Source organism: Mizuhopecten yessoensis, unplaced genomic scaffold, assembly GCF_002113885.1.
Source record: "Mizuhopecten yessoensis strain PY_sf001 unplaced genomic scaffold, ASM211388v2 scaffold2329, whole genome shotgun sequence".
NCBI classification, from domain to species: domain Eukaryota; kingdom Metazoa; phylum Mollusca; class Bivalvia; order Pectinida; family Pectinidae; genus Mizuhopecten; species Mizuhopecten yessoensis.
This window is the reverse complement of record NW_018404492.1, coordinates 1,881,873-1,903,826: the sequence shown is the minus strand read 5'-3', so window position 1 is coordinate 1,903,826 and position 21,954 is coordinate 1,881,873. Positions and strand designations below refer to the sequence as shown.

General features: G+C 34.0%; 2 protein-coding genes across 2 annotated transcripts; one reads left to right on the top strand and one right to left on the bottom strand.

Annotated features, from left to right (window-relative positions):
- Positions 1-1,197: 1,197 nt before the first annotated feature.
- On the bottom strand, positions 1,198-6,986 carry LOC110445595 (GPN-loop GTPase 2-like). The gene is made up of 4 exons (XM_021490275.1): positions 6,912-6,986; positions 4,890-5,524; positions 4,487-4,585; positions 1,198-3,126 (listed from the first exon to the last, which is right to left on the bottom strand). Exons 2-4 carry the CDS (start codon positions 5,493-5,495, stop codon positions 2,905-2,907), a joined length of 927 nt encoding a protein of 308 aa, XP_021345950.1. The 5' UTR covers positions 5,496-5,524; positions 6,912-6,986; the 3' UTR covers positions 1,198-2,904.
- Positions 6,987-7,166: 180 nt separating this feature from the next.
- On the top strand, positions 7,167-20,052 carry LOC110445594 (COMM domain-containing protein 10-like). Its single transcript, XM_021490274.1, has 8 exons — positions 7,167-7,243; positions 8,934-9,024; positions 9,257-9,367; positions 10,272-10,343; positions 10,631-10,714; positions 17,725-17,835; positions 18,456-18,515; positions 18,870-20,052. The coding sequence occupies exons 1-8, from the start codon at positions 7,215-7,217 to the stop codon at positions 18,906-18,908; spliced, it is 597 nt and encodes a 198-aa protein (XP_021345949.1). The 5' UTR covers positions 7,167-7,214; the 3' UTR covers positions 18,909-20,052.
- The last annotated feature ends 1,902 nt before the right edge of the window (positions 20,053-21,954 follow it).

Here is a 21,954-nt window from a genome sequence, read left to right as displayed (position 1 = left end):
TGAGGTTTGGGCTGATTTGGTGTAGGGTGACTAGACTATACCTACATGTACAATAAGTTCTGTGCGTTAGCGGCAGTACATTATTTAAATACTAAGTTGGAATATACCAAAAGTGAAAAAATGTTGGTAAAAGACACAAGTACATGTAGGATAGACGGCTCCTAATATATATTTCTTCTCCCTGCATTCCTATGAAGCCCTTCACTATATACAATATCCCTTCTTCTAACCTTCCTCTCTTTTCTTCGTCTGCTGGAAAAACGAACTACTCGGTAGTAAAACCACTCAACAGGTAAGATTTGCAGTGATAATATGTCATTCATCTGTATCATGATTTCTTCCATGAATGTTGGGTGCTGATCATTTTATTGGTGCCATCATGATCTGATTGGGTATACGTAATATGCTATTGTTTAAAGTGATATGAAGGTCGACGTGTTACGTTCGTTAGTAGGTTGCCGTGTTGTTGTCCATGTGTGTGGTTCTCCCTATGAGAGCTGACATTACTTGGATTTGACCTAGATGTACATGGCGGGTTAATAAAGCCCTTCAGGAACACCTTTGTCAGGGCCCGGTTGTTCAAATTGTGATTAGTAAAAGGATTAAAAATTTCCAAATTTCGAGAAATTTAGAAATATTTTCGCATTGTCACTACATACCCATTTTTGAATCCTTACACGTACATGTTCAGTTTTGAATTTCAATATATTTTTAAACATAACAGTTGAAGATTTTGTGTTAAGTTGGCTTTGAACAAATGGTCCTTCTTGTACCTTTTTAAGGGTCTCCATGGAAATCTGTCCTTTGTTTATCTTGTGTCCGCAGTTTTATTAATCATAAGTTCAAATCCCTGTCTGGTCAAAGGCAGAAGAGGACAGAGCTTCTTCCCTGGCCTTGCTACATGTACATGTATACAGGGTATTTGTATCTGACAAAGGTGGGGTAATCACTGATTCTGCTGAATGTAAACTGCAGCGGTGTTTCTTGTTAAGTAAATGAGTGAGACTGCGAGAAAAATATAAGATAAACAGGCTTAAATCAATATGAAAATGTGTGCATCTATTATCATGTGGTAAAGTAGTATTCAAATGCTGTGTGAATACCAAAGGTCTCCAAAGTGTTGGAAATTACAACCGGTTTTTCTTTCATACAAAGCAGCTGATGATATAGGTTTAATACAATTTACTGTACAAAGGGAAATAACTCCTAAAATAAACAAACCTCACTAGGATATGTTTTCAATACACATGTTCATTTATTATTGAATGAATATCAACAGAATAGAACCGTTGCTTTCCAGTCAACTTTGTTAACACTGATAATGGAAATGATCTTATTAAATGTAAAGTCAAATGTATTGAATTCACAGAAACACATACATGTAGATACTGGATGAAGATATGATGTTGCCTGCAAAGCTGGGACATTCATACAAACTGTAAATGTCATAACACACAATTCAATGCATAAATATAGTACATGCAAAATGTCAAAAACCTTTATGATACCAAGCTTAAGTAGTTGGTAACGTCATTTAGAGGAAGAATACTTTGTCAGCAATTACATATTATCGTAACCAATGACATCATACAAGACAATGTTTAAGATGTACATGTATATCTCCCAAGATAATAGCAGCTCATATTATGTCTTAGTGATAATGAGGAACATTATGAGATATGTTCAGTCACTGATATAGTATGCTATGACCCTACAATCACTGATATACTATGATATGACACTACAATCACTGATATAGTATGCTATGACACTACAATCACTGATATAGTATGCTATGACCCAACAATCACTGATATAGTATGCTATGACTCTCCAATCACTGATATAGTATGCTATGACTCTCCAATCACTGATATAGTATGCTATGACCCTACACTCACTGATATAGTATGCTATGACTCTACAATCAATGATATAGTATGCTATGACCCTACAATCAGTGATATAGTATGCTATGACCCTACAATCAGTGATATAGTATGCTATGACCCTACAATCAGTGATATAGTATGCTATGACCCTACAATCACTGGTATACTATGATATGACCCTACAATCACTGACATAGTATGCTATGACCCTACAATCACTGATATACTATGCTATGACCCTACAATCACTGATATAGCATGCTATGACTCTACAATCACTGATATACTATGATATGACACTACAATCACTGATATAGTATGCTATGACTCTACAATCACTAATATAGTATGCTATGACACTACAATCACTGATATAGAATGCTATGACTCTACAATCACTGATATACTATGCTATGACTCTACAATCACTGGTATAGTATGCTATGACTCTACAATCACTGATATACTATGCTATGACTCTACAATCACTGATATAGTATTCTATGACCCTACAATCACTGATATAGTATTCTATGACTCTACAATCACTGATATACTATGATATGACACTACAATCACTGATATAGTATGCTATGACCCTACACTCACTGATATAGTATGCTATGACTCTACACTCACTGATATACTATGATATGACCCTACAATCACTGATATAGTATGCTATGACCCTCCAATCACTGATATAGTATGCTATGACTCTACAATCACTGGTATAGTATGCTATGACCCTACAATCACTGGTATACTATGATATGACCCTACAATCACTGACATAGTATGCTATGACCCTACAATCACTGATATACTATGCTATGACCCTACAATCACTGATATAGTATTCTATGACCCTACAATCACTGATATAGTATTCTATGACTCTACAATCACTGATATACTATGATATGACCCTACAATCACTGATATAGTATGCTATGACCTTACAGTCACTGATATACTATGCTTATGATCCTACAGTCACTGATATAGTATGTTATGACCCTACACCTTGTGCCAAATCATCATCTGACATATCTGTGGGCTCACTGGACACATCCATGTATTTTTCACGAACATCTTTGATCTTTTCATATTCAAACTCGGCCCCAACGGCACAGGACATCAGGGACTGAAGGTCACGCTCCTCAAGGTCACCAAACAGGTAGCCATTGGCTTTGTCCACGACCTTCATAACCCGCAGCATGCTCTCTTTCTCCTGGGAATAATCAATGAATCAATTGAGTTTCCAATCAATAAATCAATATAATTAACAATCGATAAAAAATCAATTAAGTAATCAAACAATTATAAAATAAATGAAGCAAATAGTCTGTCAATCAAACATTGAGTGTACCTGTATATGTATTTACCTGTATATGTATTCACCTGTATATGTATTCACCTGTATATGTATTTACCTGTATATGTATTCACCTGTATTCACCTGTATATGTGCCTTTATGTTATTTAACATATCTGCATTAAGTGTATGTACCTGTATGATCAATGTACCTGTATATCAAGTGAAAATTACCTGAATGTTAAACTTACCTGTATGTTCGATGTAAGTGTATATTAAGTGAAAGTACCTGTAAGTACCTGTATGTTAAACAAACCTGTATGTTTAATGTACATCTACATTTATTGTAGGTTTGTTTGTTTGATTTTGTTTAACGTCCTATTGTAGGTACCTGTATGTTAAATGTACCTGTATGTTAAGTGTACATCTACATTTAGTGCGTATACATGTGTATTAAGTGTATGTATCTGTATGTTCAATGTACCGGTATGTTAAGTGTACATCTACATTTAGTGTATGTACCTGTATGATAAGTGTACCTGTATATTAAGTGTATGTACCTGTATGTTAGATGTACCTGTATGTTAAGTGTACATCTACATTTAGTGTATGTACCTTTATGTTAAGTGTACATCTACATTTAGTGTATGTACCTGTCTGTTAAGTGTACATCTACATTTAGTGTATGTACCTTTATGTTAAGTGTACATCTACATTTAGTGTATGTACCTGCTGTATGTTAAATGTACCTGTATGTTAATTGTACCTGTATATTAAGTGTATGTACCTGTATGTTAGATGTACCTGTATGTTAAGTTTACATCTACATTTAGTGTATGTACCTGTATGTTAAGTGTACATCTACATTTAGTGTATGTACCTGTATGTTAAATGTACCTGTATGTTAAGTGTACATATACATTAAGTGTATGTACCTGTATGTTAAATGTACATCTACATTTAGTGTATGTACCTGGATGTTAAATGTACATCTACATTTAGAGTATGTACCTGTATGTTAAATGTACATCTACATTTAGTGTATGTACCTGGATGTTAAATGTACATCTACATTTAGTGTATGTACCTGCTGTATGTTAAATGTACCTGTATGTTAATTGTACCTGTATATTAAGTGTATGTACCTGTATGTTAAGTGTACATCTACATTTAGTGTATGTACCTGTATGTTAAGTGAACCTGTATATTAAGTGTATGTACCTGTATGTTAAATGTACCTGTATGTTAAGTGTACATCTACATTTAGTGTATGTACCTGAACATCGAGTGTGATGAAGGAGACAAGACTGTATTCCTCTATGATGTCTACCAGAGCTGTGTTCAGCTTCTTGTACTTATGGAACTGTGCATCATTCTGTAACACAATATACAAAAACAATATGTACAGTATACGTGTAACGCTGATTCATGATCATTGGAAAATATTTTTCAGCTGAATAATCATCAAAACGTTTACCAAATATTCAAAGAACAGATTTATGGGTGATTAAACTTGGGAGGCTACAGTCCTCATTTTGAAATAGTGTAAAATATTGACACCAGCCTTGTTTCCTACCTTGATCCATTAACAAGAAAGGCTGATAATGAATTTCCAGACCTGAATCTAAAGGTTTTTACCAATACCAAAGGGATGAAGAAATAATTCTGTCCATGCTTACCTTAAACTGATCCAGAAGGTAGGTCAGGTCAAGCACTTCTGTATAGAAGTCCAGGTTAAAAGAAAGCTTGCCATATTTTTGTATAAGATCACATTTAGACAAAACATTAACATGAGGTAGTTCAAGCTGTAGCATGGTGGACAGGGATGTTAATAGGACAGAGATAAACTTGGAAGCATCACTGCAATAATGTGAGTCTACGAGATGGACTGCCACCAGCCTGTAGTCCCATTTCTGTAGCTGGGTGACAATGTTCCTCACTGAGTTATGGTGTGTGTATAACTCCACCTGTCCAGGTAGGTCAAACAACAGGTATTTATTTCCTATTTTCTCAAGTTCCTTTTTGAGCCAGTCAATGTTTTTCTCCAGGTACTCCATGCAATATATCAGTCCACCATTGGGTCCAAGTTTTAATAATTCCATCACATCCTCAAGCTTCACCAAATCTGCGATATCCAAAGCGCATTTGAAAGGGAGATGCTCATTGGCTGGGTCTAGGTTGATAACAGCGACCTCTCTACCCAGGGAGGTGAGGAACTCGGACATGCCAAGACAGTAAGTTGTCTTCCCAGATCCTGGAGGACCAATCACAACTTGTCCGAACATTGTGATCGATGACTATAGTGTACAGAAATCTGAAAGAAGTTATTTTCATTTTATAGAATTCATGTGTACATTAGAAAAAATTACATGTACTTGTGATTGAAATTGGTTGGTTAGTATTTTAATAACAGATAAAACTGCTTAATGGCGATCTACTACTACAAATTAAACTTGTATATATGCTTGAATTGGGTGTCCAAACAGAGCAAGAGTCTAGACAGAACCAATACTACCATGGTTGTCATGGGTCATAAAAGGATTGTAGTAGGAATATAGGATGGGTAACAAGTGGTTATCACTATAGACTGAAAGAGCTTCGTCTGGGAAGGTTAATTTAAAGAACAGAATAGATAGTGCATCAAAACTGAAATAATGTCATAGCAGAGCCTTGATTTTCACCTCAGCTCTCAAAATTTGTATTGTATATATATATACTGTTGATCACTAGCCTAGCTAGTCAAAACATGTAAACCGTAAAACCACCAGAATCTAAATGTTGATGCTCTGTCCTCTATTCTCTTCTATTGTTGTTTATTATCAACATAATAAATCAACCCGGCCTCACTTTAATTAATTTAAAGATATTTTTCACAATAATGACATATTTCAATAACAGTCTATATATGGGAGCGAGTATGGATGATTGATATTTAACTTGAACTATTACCTGGCAGATACTGACAGTTGTCTACATATTATATGTACATGTCTACACAATATGGTATGGAGTATTTTTACATATGTAATAATGTTTCATCCTTTCTGATACAACTGTTGCACCCCTTGTCGGGAACACCTTTAACTCTACTCTGTTTAATGATAATGTCTAAAGCATTACAAATTACATGCAGATTCACAATCCCTTTTGGTTTCTTGTTTTAGACAGATTGTTTACATTGACATCTGCTCTATACAATGTTGACAGAACAAGATAAGGGCATTTTCAACCCAGGCATCAAGAATAATATTTGTGTCTGGCCGTTTTCTCTCTCCTGTTACAGTGGTGCCTGTGACCAACCTTTGTTTCAATAACTGGGTGAACGCATGACAAGGGGATATCCGAATCTGGGGTGTAAATAGTGTTGTTTTCTTGGGCGAAAATTACAAAAATGAGTGGGGAACTGGACTGGTTAAATCGTCGGCGACAAAGTAGCTGAATTGTTTAGTGAGGTTGTAGGTCCCTGGTTCGAATCATAGTATGGACCATTTTTTTGTGTTCCTACTTTCGAACAGAATACCCCAAAGAAACTCAGCATTATTGACGAAAACTGAAACTGAAAGTAGACAAAACAGCAGCAGACCCGAAACAAAATGTATTTTCGCTCCTACGACGAATTCTGATTTTATTCCACAAAACGAAGGAAATAATCTTTAAAATTAGCTTCTATTAATGATGACAAAATTTCATTATGTACTCACAATTACTTCAAATCCAGTTTTGTGTTTTCCAATCTCACATGTTTTTCAAACTGATCCAGATTATGCCGCTTAAGATCGTCAAAAATAATTATTATTTTAAAATATCACAAAAAAATAGTTTTGTCATTGTAATTTGCAACAAAGCTACTTGATTTATTATAGTTATTATGATCACATGCAAGCAAATTTTGTAATAATTAACGTATCGCACACTATTTCGAGGAAAATGTACAGTATCATTGAAAATAAAATCGCAATCACCAAAACGCTTAAAGAAAGAAAGAAATAAGCAAAGACTCGAAGATGGCGTTGCTTTTTACGGCGACACCGGCGTAAGTGCAATCGTTTGTGATCTTTAAACTATTTATTCATTATTCTTAATTGTATGCAACTACTTGAGTCATTGTAGATCTTGTATGAATGAAACAAAATTACAGGTACATCCTCTAGACTCCTGTGTACCCAGCGACACGCCCCCTTGTTCATGTATCTTTTTGCTTTCGCCGGTTGACTGGTAGTCCTTCATCCGAAGATTATCACCAGGTGCGCGAAAGGGAAAAATAAAGCAAAGTTTGATCGAAAGCATAGGAAATTGTGAATATAAAGGGAAAGAAGACAAGAAGGAGAGAAGAAAAAATGAAAGTAAGACGGGAGAAAGATTGAGTTTAGGTGAGGCTTCGAGACTTCTGTCTTAAAGATCTCCAGGGATTCGCCACCTCAGATCAATGTATACTCCGCCTGCGTGGAAGGCCGGAGTGTTAACCACTCGACCAATCCGCCCATCTGCTTAGCGATATGTAATCATTTTGTAAAGCGTTTGAGAATTTGCAATGTTTTACAACTGTATTCACAAGGCATAAGTATTGAATTATCTTTATTTATGCATTTAATGAATTACGTGATCATATTTTTATAAAAAAAAGTAAGAGTCATTGGTGGCCGTATTTCATTGTACAAAAAAACCCACCATTACCCGGTTTAGGTTCGGATAAGCACACAAGGTTATACGAGTCATTTTTTCTAACTGTTGCAGCCCTAATTCTTACCATATGAAGTTGTGATATGAACCAAGTTTGAGAAGGTTTAGTAAACTAAGTATACCAGTGAAATGAAGGAAAGACTCGCTGCTTTTTGTTGGAAGATACGATGATAGACCCAGAATTGAGATCATGAGCTACTCACTGTAATGTCTGCATTTCTTCCCCCAGTTTCCTCCTGTAATTAGTATTACCCATTTGTACATCCAGGTTATCACAAATCTTGTTATTAGTATAAAGTTAAAGTATGGGGTTGAGGGATATAGCAAGTTTCTGGAGTCTCGAGACCAGGTGTAATTCCCGAGGCGAAGCCGAGGGAAAAAGGCATGGTCAAGGGCCACCTCATGATTGCATTGCGGCTTGCCAATAAGGTTTCAGACCAAATCAATCTCAAGTTGTAAGTGTCGCTAATGACTCATAATTATAAGATAGCAATGGCATACTTACCAATTTTTTGAAATTTCCATGGGGAAGATTTTGCATTCTCAAGATTAAAACAGAAATAAAATGTGTGTATATATTTACTCCCTAGAGAAAAAATAACCCTTTAAAATGACAAATCTTGAGCTGTTTTTTCAGATGAATTCATCAGATCTTAGAATATAGGAATAGTTTAGCAAATTCTCTGGTTGAAAATACTAAATTTAAGAGGATTAAAATTCGGGAGTCTTCCTCCTAAATAGGGAGAGTTGGCAAGTGTGCAATTGTGACAAGAAAACAATACATTAAAGTTGACAAAATTGGTACAATTTCTCCTTCAGTCGCACAGTGCAACGTATCTCTCGATATCCAAATGATAGGACTGGAACCCACCTAGCCAGACAAAATAAATGTTAATTGGTTCTACAACTTTTGAAATACCTGCATGTTTCATAATTCAAACAATGGAATTGATTAATTTTGTGAATAATAATTAATATATGTTTAGTTCAGAAGAAACCCTGACATACGTACCACTCAAAAATTGGTTATTGTTGTTTTACAGAATCAAGAGAGCTGTTGCATCAATCAATGCCCTGGAACCATCCAAATTTCCATTACTGTTGACCAGAATCACACAAAAGCTCCATTTGAAGGTACAATAACTTATATTTTTTCTCCCTCTTAGTAGGCACATTAGTATACTATAAAAATATCACAGATGTATTGCCAAATGTATGCATGTAGTGAAGTTCAGTTTAATTTGTTGTATGATAATTTTAAAATCTTATGACATATGTAAATCTAAGACAAATATTGTCACCTCATGATTTTTTCTTCCTTTGTCTGTCAAGGTCATGTGTACTGTTCTATATATATACTTCGTAGGATGACAGAACATTCAGCGAGGAAGAGGAGACAAAGTTACAGGATGCCCTCGCACTCACAGCTGGTGACCTTGAACTTGTCCTCCAGACTCTGGAATTTTTCTTGCAACAGGTAAACAGATAAATACAATGTATTTGATAAATTCTGGCCATGTTTATCAGTGGAATGTTCACAGCACAATTGTAACATAACATACACACCACAGAACCCCAGATAATACCTGACCAATCACGAACTGAGACAGATCACTATAGTGTTATTAACACAAATTTGAAATTTCATTAAAATTACAAATATGGCATGTTCATTTATGTGAAATACGAATAAAGTATTAATCTTCCTTCGTGCAAAAGAATGGTAGAGTGCTAAAAACGAAGGCAGACATTTGTCCGTCCTCAATACTCCAGGGGTTATACCTAATAAACTCGTTTAACTCCTTCTCTGCACTCTTGGAATATGTCAAAACAAAATCCAAAGCTCAGTTTGCGCAACCTTGTGGATGAGACGAGAAGACAAGTTTGATCCTTTGATGGCCATCAAAAGAATCTCACAGTAATGTTATGATAAAATTGACTGGCTTTTAAGTCAGGGACAGGTATCAGCCTAGTGATTGGTCAGGTTCTTTTACCAAGTCCAATCAAATAGCTGGCTGAGATCATGCCTTCAATTTTACAGGGGTGCAGAGAACATAAGTGAGTGTAACAGTTGGGGTATCAAGGATGACATCGGACATGTCAATCTTAAAATTTCAATACGTGTTCTTTTATTTATGAATCTGTGACATGCTTTTTTTTTTTTTAAATGATGACAGTGAATATGCATGAAATATAATTTCTTTTCAAATTTAGCTTCTGTCACAGGAAATTAAAAGTAAACCAATATTCATGAGACTAAACCAATATAGCTCACTCTTGTTACGATGGAAAGGCTCTCATATTTCATTTGCAAAAACAAATATCTAGAAGAAAAAAAATGAGAAAGGGTTTGATATACATTGTTTTTCTGTGTTGATCAGGCCGCCTACCATGCTGCCAAGCCAGCAGTATTTACACAACAACTACAGCAGCTGGACATGGACGAAGACAAGGTCAGTATAAAATCCAGGATCTATTTTATCAAATCTGTGGAACCGTCCTCACCAGGAGTAACAGAAGTATGTTTAAGCTGAATCTAGAGTAACAGAAGTATGTTTAAGTCCACTCTTAGGTAGCAGGGATATTGTTGTGCTGACTGCTAAGTAACAGAAGTATGTTTAATTTGACCTGTGAGTAACAGGAATATTTGAGTTGACTAAAATTCCATAATTAAACGTAGGTTTAAGAGCTAACTTATGAAAAAACGTTAAAAGTCATGTACATTTCTTTTTGTTGTAAGGTGAAGACAGTTGTGGAGGCTTGGACTAGCAGTGGGAGGGAGGTAGTCCAGAGACTAAGGCAGCGAACTCTCAACCCCAAACAAGTAAGTACCCTACACAGATACATGAATCCTGAACAGGTGAGAACTCAGCACAGGTAGCTCAACCCTGAACAGGTGAGATTACACCCAGGTAACTCAACCCTGAACAGGTGAGAATACAGCACAGGTAACTCAACCCTAAACAGGTGAGAATACAGCACAGGTAACTCAACCCTAAACAGGTGAGAATACAGCACAGGTAACTCAACCCTGAACAGGTGAGAACTCAGCGCAGGTAACTCAACCCTGAACAGGTGAGAATACAACCAGGTAACTCAACCATGAACAGGTGAGAATACAGCACAGGTAACTCAACCCTAAACAGGTGAGAATACAGCACAGGTAACTCAACCCTAAACAGGTGAGAATACATCACAGGTAACTCAACCCTAAACAGGTGAGAATACAGCACAGGTAACTCAATCCTGAACAGGTGAGAATACAGCACATGTAGCTCAATCCTGAACAGGTGAGAATACAGCACAGGTAACTCAACTCAAAGCAGGTAAGTACACCCAACACAGATAACTGAATCCTGTGAGCACATGAATCATAAGTACATGTATATAGGTACATGTATCATATAATAAGTACATGTATCATATAATAAGTACATATGTATCATAAGTACATGTATCATAAGTGCATGTATCATAAGTGCATGTATCATAAGTACATGTATCATAAGTACATGTATCATAGGTACATGTATCATAAGTACATGTATCATATCATAAGTACATGTATCATATAATAAGTACATATGTATCATAAGTACATGTATCATAAGTACATATGTATCATAAGTTCATGTATCATAAGTGCATATGTATAAGTACATGTATCATAAGTACATGTATCACAAGTACATGTATCATAAGAACATGTATCATAAGTACATGTATCATAAGTGCATATGTATCATAAGTTCATGTATCATAAGTTCATAAGTACATGTATCATATCATAAGTACATGTATCATAAGTACATGTATCATAAGTACATATGTATAAGTACATGTATCATAAGTACATGTATCATAAGTACATGTATCATATCATAAGTACATGTATCAGAAGTAAATGTATCATAAGTACATATGTATAAGTACATGTATCATAAGTACATGTATCATAAGTACATGTATCATATCATAAGTACATGTATCAGAAGTAAATGTATCATAAGTACATATGTATAAGTACATGTATCATAAGTACATGTATCATAAGTACATGTATCATATCATAAGTACATGTATCAGAAGTAAATGTATCATAAGTACATATGTATAAGTACATGTATCATAAGTACATGTATCATAAGTACATGTATCATAAGTACATGTACTATATTAAGTACATGTATCATAAGTACATGTATCATAAGTACATATGGATAAGTACATGTATCATAAGTATGTATATATGTATAAGTACATGTATCATAACCCAGGGGAAAAAAAGGTACATTTGAGGTACACTTTTTGGGGTACCTAAGGCATGCCTAAGGTATACCTAAGGCATGCCTTAGGTACATTTTTTGTAAGAAAGAAAAAGAGGACAAAATAGGAGGGGTAAAAACCTGTTCAATATAGGTACATTTTAGGCACATTTAAGGCATGCCTAAAATGTGCCTTTTTTATACCTCTGACTGAGGTATACCTAAAATGTGCCTAAATCGTACCTCTGACTGAGGTATACCTTAAATGTGCCTAAATCGTACCTCTGACTGAGGTATACCTAAAATGTGCCTAAATCGTACCTCTGACTGAGGTATACCTAAAATGTGCCTAAATCGTGCCTCTGACTGAGGTACGTATACCTAAAATGTACCTAAGTGAATATGTATCAGAAGTTCATGTATCATAAGTGCACATGTATCTTAAGTACATGTATCATATCATAAGTACATGTATCATATCATAAGTACATGTATCATAAGTACATGTATCATAAGTACATGTATCATAAGTAAATATGTATAAGTACATGTATCATAAGTACATATGTATAAGTACATGTATAAGTACATATGTATAAGTACATGTATCATAAGTACATGTATCATAAGTTCATGTATCATAAGTTCATGTATCATAAGTACATCTGTATCATAAGTACATGTATCATAAGTACATATGTATAAGTACATGTATCATATATTCATGTATCATAAGTTCATGTATCATAAATACATGTATATGTATAAGTACATGTATCATATCATAAGTACATGTATCACAAGTACATGTATCACAAGTACATGTATCATAAGTACATGTATCACAAGTAAATATATCACAAGTACATGTATCATATCATAAGTACATGTATCATATCATAAGTACATGTATCATAAGTACATGTATCACAAGTACATGTATCATAAGTTCATGTATCATATCATAAGTACATGTATCATATCATAAGTACATGTATCACAAGTACATGTATCATATCATAAGTGCATGTATCACAAGTACATGTATCATATCATAAGTACATGTATCATAAGTACTTGTATCATAAGTACATGTATCATTAGTACATGTATCATAAATACATGTATCATAAGTACATGTAGCATATCATAAGTACATGTATCACAAGTATATGTATCATATCATAAGTGCATGTATCACACGTACATGTATCATATCATAAGTACATGTAGCATATCATAAGTACATGTATCATATCATAATTACATGTATCACAAGTACATGTATCATAAGTTCATGTATCATATCATAAGTACATGTACCACAAGTACATGTATCACAAGTACATGTATCACAAGTCCATGTATCATAAGTACATGTATCATAAGTGCATGTATCATAAGTACATGTATCATAAGTTCATGTATCATAAGTTCATGTATCATAAGTGCATGTATCATAAGTACATATGTATCATAAGTACATGTATCATAAGTTCATGTATCATATCATAAGTAAATGTATCATAAGTACATGTATCATATCATAATTACATGTATCACAAGTACATGTATCATAAGTTCATGTATCATATCATAAGTAAATGTATCATAAGTACATGTATCATATCATAAGTACTTGTATCATAAGTATATGTATCATATCATAAGTACATGTATGACAAGTACATGTATCATATCATAAGTGCATGTATCACAAGTACATGTATCATAAGTACATGTATCATAAGTACATGTAACTGCCCTGTATTTATCAGTTACTAACATTATTAGGTGTCATATGATGAAATATATCCATCAATCAATCAATGTTTTTTGGTGACAAAACAAAAGTACAACATTTACATAAAAGTCTGCAATGTCCTTGTGCTTTTGTAAAAAAATATAATTGCAGTGTATGAGGTTCCAAGTTTATTTATGATGATAGATGCACAAGAGTGACTGGGCAGCCCCTATCTACAAGTTGTATCTCTCCCACCCAAGGCCACGGGATTTAAAATCAGTAAAATTTCCTTTCGGGTTAGCTGTACATCAAGAAAATGTTAGAACATTAATCCCCATTTCCACAAAAGATATGGTTGATGTGATAAAAATGTTTGAATATATGTCTCAGATATTACATACCTAAATTGATCTGATTTACTTATAAGATTTAAAATCTTCACAAGTAATGAAATATATATAAATATATGTCAATATGTTTATTGTAAGAGTTGCCTCCCTTCCTACATAAAATGAAACTATCTGATAAATCTAAAGTGACTTTAGATGCTACATCACTGGAGTGATAGGGGGTTTGTAAACTAGCTTAAAAATGTGTTTAAATTAAATGTATAATTGGAATTGGATAACATGACTCTGATGCAAAGAGCATTATATATAGATACATGTCAAAAAGTGGATTTTAATTCAGGAAAAATATCAAAATTATGAGACATAAATTATTTTGATGTCAGTGACTCATTGATCACTTGTATGATACATACAGGTATCAGTCTCATTGCTAAACTTACCTGTGCCTAGGGAACTTAATCAATTATTCATTATCAATACATATATAATTGTCTAATTTACATAAAGATCACATTACCTGTAGACCGTGACCCACTAACCCAGTTACCTAATCATGTATGTAATGTTTACATACCTGTGTGTGTATGTGACAGGTGGCGCCAGTGATGATCAAGGCTGATATATTCACAGACGTAAACAAATAGACAACTTTACGTGTTTTGAAGGCTAGAATGATACTGTTAATGATAACCAGACAACGAGTAAATCCGTTAATGATTGATAACTCCAGAAGTTAAACACAGAAAAAACACTGTAGAAGGATTTATTTGATGTGATTTACAATGTATGTCATCTTTATATTTCGTTTTCAAAGCATTTAAAAATGTTAAGAACTTAAATGAAACTAATTACTTACAACACATTATTACATACCAAATGATTCAGAATACTGCTATCTGTGAAAACATCATTGTTATTTATGTTAACCCTTTCACCACTGTAGACCATAATGGACTCATCCAAGTTAATGCATGGTAGAGTCTACTAAAGTTACATAGGGGGAAAGGGTTAAATTATGAACTGGATTAGGAATAAATGTACTGAGACATTTCACTAAGGAATAGACAAGATTTCTGACAAAAACAATTATGTTGAACTGATGATTTACTGCAGGCTGCATTTTGATAAACGTTTGATTTCCAAGGTCATAACTGGTCAAGGACACTGATCTATACACACTGTGATTGATAGCAATCTTGAGATTACCCTGTAATACTGATCTATAATATGCGATGATATTTGTCAATCCAAATGAGCATTTCATTTAATTTCACCCCTGAGTCAGCAGTGATTGACAGGTGTATATGTGACCTCTGTCTTGAAGGTCATCCCCCAAAGCTTGTTGTCTGGTATATGATGATATGATAGGAGACTATTGATAGGGTAAGAACGGGTTAAGCCTTGTGTCTACACAGATTTCTATATAAAGTTACAAATTGAATGATTGCATCGTTTGATTTTGCAGGAGCTGACACTTATTTTGACATTTACTTCTTTTTTGGGGATTAAAGGTTTCATTAATGCATCATTAAAATGCTTATACAGATGTAAATCAGTTTTGATAATTATTTTATTTATAAAAACACATATACATAACTATGATCTACATTTCATCAGAAAAAAAACAGAATCACCACATATTTATTGTGTTTCAATAACCTGAAATCATTGGTGGATAGAAAAAAGGGGAATTTCATAAAATATTTTACTGCCAATACAAAAGTATATTAATAATTCAATTCATTATTAAATGATTGCCTTACCTTTGAGGAAATAATATGCATGATTACATATTTACATATATAATTACAAATGCGTATTTGTCCTTTGATATCCGTACAGGTATAACTCGCCTCAAGCTCCTGATCAGTAAAAAACGATGATATTCAAAAAAATTTCAGGGTTGGAGGCCAATATTTTAGTGAAGTTATTTTACAATCAATCATGAATGTACGGTAATAAATGCTTAATTAGTGATCACTGTTGGTGAGGCCAGACATCTTTGATGGATGTATATAGAGGTGAACGAGTACGATGATCTATATATTGAAATTATCCTACAATCGGGTGATTAGTATTCGACTTGGTGACGGTTGATCGGTCGAGGTAGTGTCTGGTGACGGTTGATCGGTCGAGATATAGTAGTGACTAGGGACATTTCGTCAAACCACAGATATTAACAAGTACTATGTTGTGTAGAGAAAGGTTGGCCAGTCCATATACATGAACTTTGGCAATTTACGAGTCTACTGAACAGACGCTGTGGCCCACAAAATTACGTTTAAACTGACTCACCATGATGAAGTAGTTTTTCAAGGGAACTACGTCAAATCATATTTTGATGTAAATTACGCATTTCCTTGTACATCATACTGTAGGTCTGTCATAATCAGTTTTGATTAATTGAATCAGTTTATATATGTATACTTATTTATATTTCAGTCCGCTATTCATAGTTTCCTTTTTACTGGTTTTGAACTACATAGATATTCATAGGTAAACTTACGAATGAGATATTTTTTTTCCTTATTTCAAAATGCTCTTGATTATAAAATTTATTTAAACATTTTATTTTTGTATTATGATAAATGGGTTATTGAGAGATTTTCTTTTAGGACACAAATTTTGATTCAAAGACAAGGTTAGACATGTTTCATAATTCAAATAATACAGTATAATATAATTTTGTATGAAATGGAAACTACGGGTAGTTCCAGACAATTAAAAACAAAAGTTACTAAAAATGAAAATGAATATTCGTTAAAATCTTGTTTTCTCTGGCTATTGCCAATTCTCAAATGTTGGATTTTTTTTACTTACTGTCCATTTCCTTTAGTGAGACAGCCATTGACATGGTCTCGTTTCTATTGTCTTAATTCTGACATCACATTTGGTGTCATTTAATTAGGTAATACACAGTAAAACCTTGTTATATTGCCACCATTTGTCCAGAAAAGTTTTGGCATTATGTAAAGGGGTTTGGCAATATATTGAGGAAAATCGAAAGTGAATTCTTTTAACGAAGCCCATGGTTCGGCAATAAATTGATGAAAAATAAAAGGGAACTCTTTTAATGAAGCCCATGGTTTGGCGATAAATTGATGAAAATTAAAAGGGAATTCTTTTAATGAAGCCCATGGTTTGGCGATAAATTGATGAAAATTAAAAAGGGAATTCTTAAGATAAAGAGAGAAAGGGACCGTGGAATGTGTTGGGATAAGCAAGGTTGCAAATAGAACAGGGGGCATTATAGGAAGCTTTTACTCTATAATCCTTTCACCACTGTAGACCATAATGGACTCATCCAGATCAGTGCATGGTAGAGTCTACTAAAGTAACATAGGGTTGAAAGGGATGAATGAGTGTATTGTCGTCATAACACAGTAATCATGTGACAAGAGAGAATATTGTACCATCACATGTAGATCTTATTATTTCACAATAAAATAAATGTTTGTTGACATGTATGTTACAGCTGGAAGATATAAACTGGCGCCTCAGCCTCCAGATGGCCCAGGCTACACAAGTCAAGATGAAGATGCCTAATGCTATGTTTGAACTAGCTGTCAAAAATGAAAATACTGATGTAAGTTTTTAAACTGTTACAGATATAATTTTCATTTTATTTTATAAAAATACTCCACTTTGTTCATCTGGATTAAGAGTGTTAAAAGTTTATTGAATGCAGTTGTTTTGTACTGTGGTTAAGTGTACTGATGTAGTTATTTTAGCATTAATGACATTTTCTTACTCTTTATACTTGGTAAGCTTGTTCATATAAACCACAATACTGACTTCTTGTAAATGGAAACAACTGACACACCGATTTTATTATCGAGCTAAAACACCAACCACTGCATTTTGTACTAGACTCAAACATGGAACGCAGACTGAGACACGGAAAGTGGGTGTATCCATGAAAACCTGCACACTACATTTGACAAAATTATTAAAAATCAGAATAATTGAAGACATATCTATAAAAATAAGTCCCGGATCTGAATGGTTTTCATGACTCAGACAAGTACCATTATAAAGTTATATGTTTAGAGCCACATCAGAAGTATTGGTTAATCTGTTCAACTTCCTGCATGTTATCTTGCCATCATTCAACTTTTAAATTTTCGTATCATAATTCATATGATAAAAAAATCAATTAATGATAAGTAGATATTGATACCAATATTTGTTTACTTGTATTTTCAGACACGAGAGAAGATAAGGATGGAATTCACTCACGATGAACTTTATAAATTCTACAACCAGGTTTGTTTGCTTCGTCAAAATTACACAGTTTAAAGTTGGAAAAAACATCGTTAATATATTGTGTCATTTGTTATGTGATCTATTTATAGATTATCATGTTATGTATTCAATAATTTCATGAAAACATTCTCAATATCATATGTTTTAAACCTCTTTAAGTGTTATTCAGGTTCTCTGATTATGGGATATATTTTAGCGTCAAGATGATGAAAGATGTTTTTTCATGTAGAGTTCATGAATAAAAACTAAATTAAATGAAAAGTATCAGATGAACAAAAAATATACAATACATAAGAAATGGTAAAACAGATATGTAGATGTATTTTCTATTATAATCTTTTCTGTCCCGAACAGCTGGAGACGATACAGAAACAGTTGGACAGTTTAAGTTGATGACCCATCAGTACAAGGAGATTCCAATAACTGCTGTGATAGGGGGGGTTAAAGGTGGTCAAGTATGTGTACCGATCCAGGGGACAGCGTCAGACCAGTATTGGACAGTGCAGTGTGTACTGACCAACAGAAATAGGATCAGGGCTGGACATTGGGATGACCAACAAAATCATCGACTGTAAGAGTTGTTCACTACACCAGAGACTTTCGGCGCCTCATGATCATTTGTATGGTTGTACAATTGTAAAAGTTTATATGCCAATTTACACAACTATGTCCTGAGTAAATCAAAGAAATCCTGTAAATATTGGTAAATAAGCTGAAGGGAATCTCTCCTGAAAAAGTTTTTTACACCATCAAATCTGTTCTGGTTTTCTTGATCAAATAACTGTGGCCCACTCGTTCTGTCCACCTAAATGGAAAGACCTGCTGTGATGGTGGCCCCTACTGTTCCAGGAGATTTCTTTATCTACAGAAGAACTGACCTTACAGTAGTGACCCACCACTGGATTTTTCATTTTACCTACATCATCATGATCATGACTCTATCGACCTGATAAAACATTCATGCTATCATAAACAATCAGGACTTACCCACATACCCCCGATGTCTGATGTCATACAGATTCTTCGTGTACAGATGACCAACATGTTAATGTGCTTGAATTCGTGAAATATTGATGACGACATAATAAATAATGAAATCTGGTGACAGACTGAGTGATAGTAGTCATAAGGTATGGAGTTGGGACCATTAAATATTGTGTTCTGAAGATTATCAGTCCCTTTTTTATGTGACTATAATGTTTTTGTCTGTGAATTAATAAATGTATAACTTTATATGACAATTATACAGTTGTCATGCAAGTGCCAATCACAATGTCTGAGTAGAGGATAGTTATTATTATAAATATTTGCTGTTTTTCTGACTTCTTGTTGCAGTCAGAGACATTCTAAAGGGCTATGAAATTTTTCCAATGACTATTTAAACATTTCATTTAGTGTGTGAGGAAATGTATTCCATAACTCAAATCTGATTTTGAGAATTATTAACATCCCAAAGTGAAGATGTTTCATGATATTGGTGTCAAGTCTGAGTATTTCATGGACCAGATATATACAGATGTCTTTTTATAAAAAAAAATATAGAGTGATAAAAATCAATCTTATATTCAATCAATATAAATGAACTTCCCTTTACAATTTGTAACTTTAGAGCTGTATTGGTAACCTACTCTCAGGTGAGATTAATAGAATCTATCACTCTTGTGTGATATAGACAGAGATATCTCAACCAGGGTGAGATATTTTTTTTAGGTTTAGCACGAGGCTGTGCCTATGGCATACCTAAAAACGGGAATGAACCTGTGAAGGGTGGGAGAAAAAACACTCCAATTAAAATAACCACTAGTCTCAAATTTTCTTACTATATTTATAAACTTAAATGTGCGCTTCATGTACAGGAGTTACTTCCCTTTGACCTAGTTCTTCATAGATTCATGAAATTAAATTTAAAAGTTACATTGTTTCAATTATTTGTTTGAAAAAAGAATATTTGAGATCAACAAACAGAACTATCGGTAAGTGAATGATATTAAGGTAGTGATATGGGTATTTAATGGGTAAAATCCGCTGGATAACAAAGCTACTCAGAGTGAATCGGATACTCAGCGTGAATCCATGTAAAACCACTCAAACAATAGATATATTAACAAACTAGGTTTATATAACTATAATGATAATTCAATACCTCATTAAAATAAAAAATAAAAATTGATACAATGTAACATTGTTTGTTGTCTTTTCCTTGAACCCCTTCCTTGTCACTTGTTCTGTAAAGTGTTATATGTCCTTAGTTTAAATTATGAATTGTGTGACCTCATTGACCTTACTTTGATTTATATTGACTTATCTGAAGAAGTTCACACACTTAACATATAAGGTGATTTGTTTTGATGAATGACATTGAATGTGTACCAGGCAAGTCAAATAAAGCTAACCATAGACTTATACGATCATGTAGATTATCATGGAATCAGGCGTCCTCAATTAATTCAGCAACTTGTTGAACAAAACGGTTTCAGGATAGGACGGAGTGCTACAGCTATTGATCACTTTATTACATGAACGTAAACTTTGACCATCCTTACTCGAAAAGATAATAAAAAGAACTATATTTCAGGCCTTCATTAACTTTGGTAAGTGTTTTTGACTGTGTATAGAGCAAACTGGAATTTACATCCACGAAAAAATGGCGTGTTGCTATAAGCTGAGATAGTGCATGATATTAAACAAGAATTCCACGGAAGTGGATGTTTCGCCTGCGCAGGAAGCTAGGAGATTGTGTTTAGCACTGCATGAAGTTTGAGTTTGATCGGCCCAAGGAAACAAGTTATCACAGGAAAACAGATGTTCTTTTTATAATAACATTGACCTTGACCTTTGACCTTCGGACCTTAAAAGCAATCCCAAGCAAGCACTTTTGGTAAGGAAGCACTGCATGAAGTTTGAGTTTGATCGACCCAATGACATAAAAACTGTCATATGTACGCTCTGAACATTATAGCTGTCTAAACTATACATCTCAGGACATCTTTATGTAATTAACCGCAGAAACCACCAGAATATTTACATGCGGAGGCATTGTTATTGGCTACGTTAATATATATTTCTACGTAGGTCTCGTGAAAATCGGTACATATGAACTACAATACTATGTCCAAAGCAGTACCAAACTTAACAAGTAACGTTTTCCCCTCGGATTAGTTATAGTGTAATATCAGTTTTGAGTTTTTCAGCTAAAATGGGTTAACAATGACATACATACACAAACAGGACACATATACATATGTAACTATGACGATGCAAAGTCGTACTAAAAGTTGAAAACTGACCTGACAAACAATTCTGCTAATAGACAAAATGGCGGGAATAAGTTATTGGTCGATAGGAAAATATGGATGTTAATCCAAGACCATATCTTGATAGTATTGATAATATTGGGGACGTGTTACATGTTTGACTTGCTGTCTGTTAAATTTCAGAT

Excerpts from the sequence above, each read along its gene's own strand:
- LOC110445595 (XM_021490275.1), bottom strand. The coding sequence starts at position 5,495 with ATGTTCGGACAAGTTGTGATTGGTCCTCCAGGATCTGGGAAGACAACT. Across the intron at positions 4,586-4,889 it reads ACCTTCTGGATCAGTTTAAG|AATGATGCACAGTTCCATAA; the intron begins GTAAGCATGGAC and ends ATTGTGTTACAG. Across the intron at positions 3,127-4,486 it reads TCATCACACTCGATGTTCAG|GAGAAAGAGAGCATGCTGCG; the intron begins GTACATACACTA and ends GATTATTCCCAG.
- LOC110445594 (XM_021490274.1), top strand. The coding sequence starts at position 7,215 with ATGGCGTTGCTTTTTACGGCGACACCGGC. Across the intron at positions 10,344-10,630 it reads TGGACATGGACGAAGACAAG|GTGAAGACAGTTGTGGAGGC; the intron begins GTCAGTATAAAA and ends TTTTGTTGTAAG. Across the intron at positions 18,516-18,869 it reads TTTATAAATTCTACAACCAG|CTGGAGACGATACAGAAACA; the intron begins GTTTGTTTGCTT and ends TGTCCCGAACAG.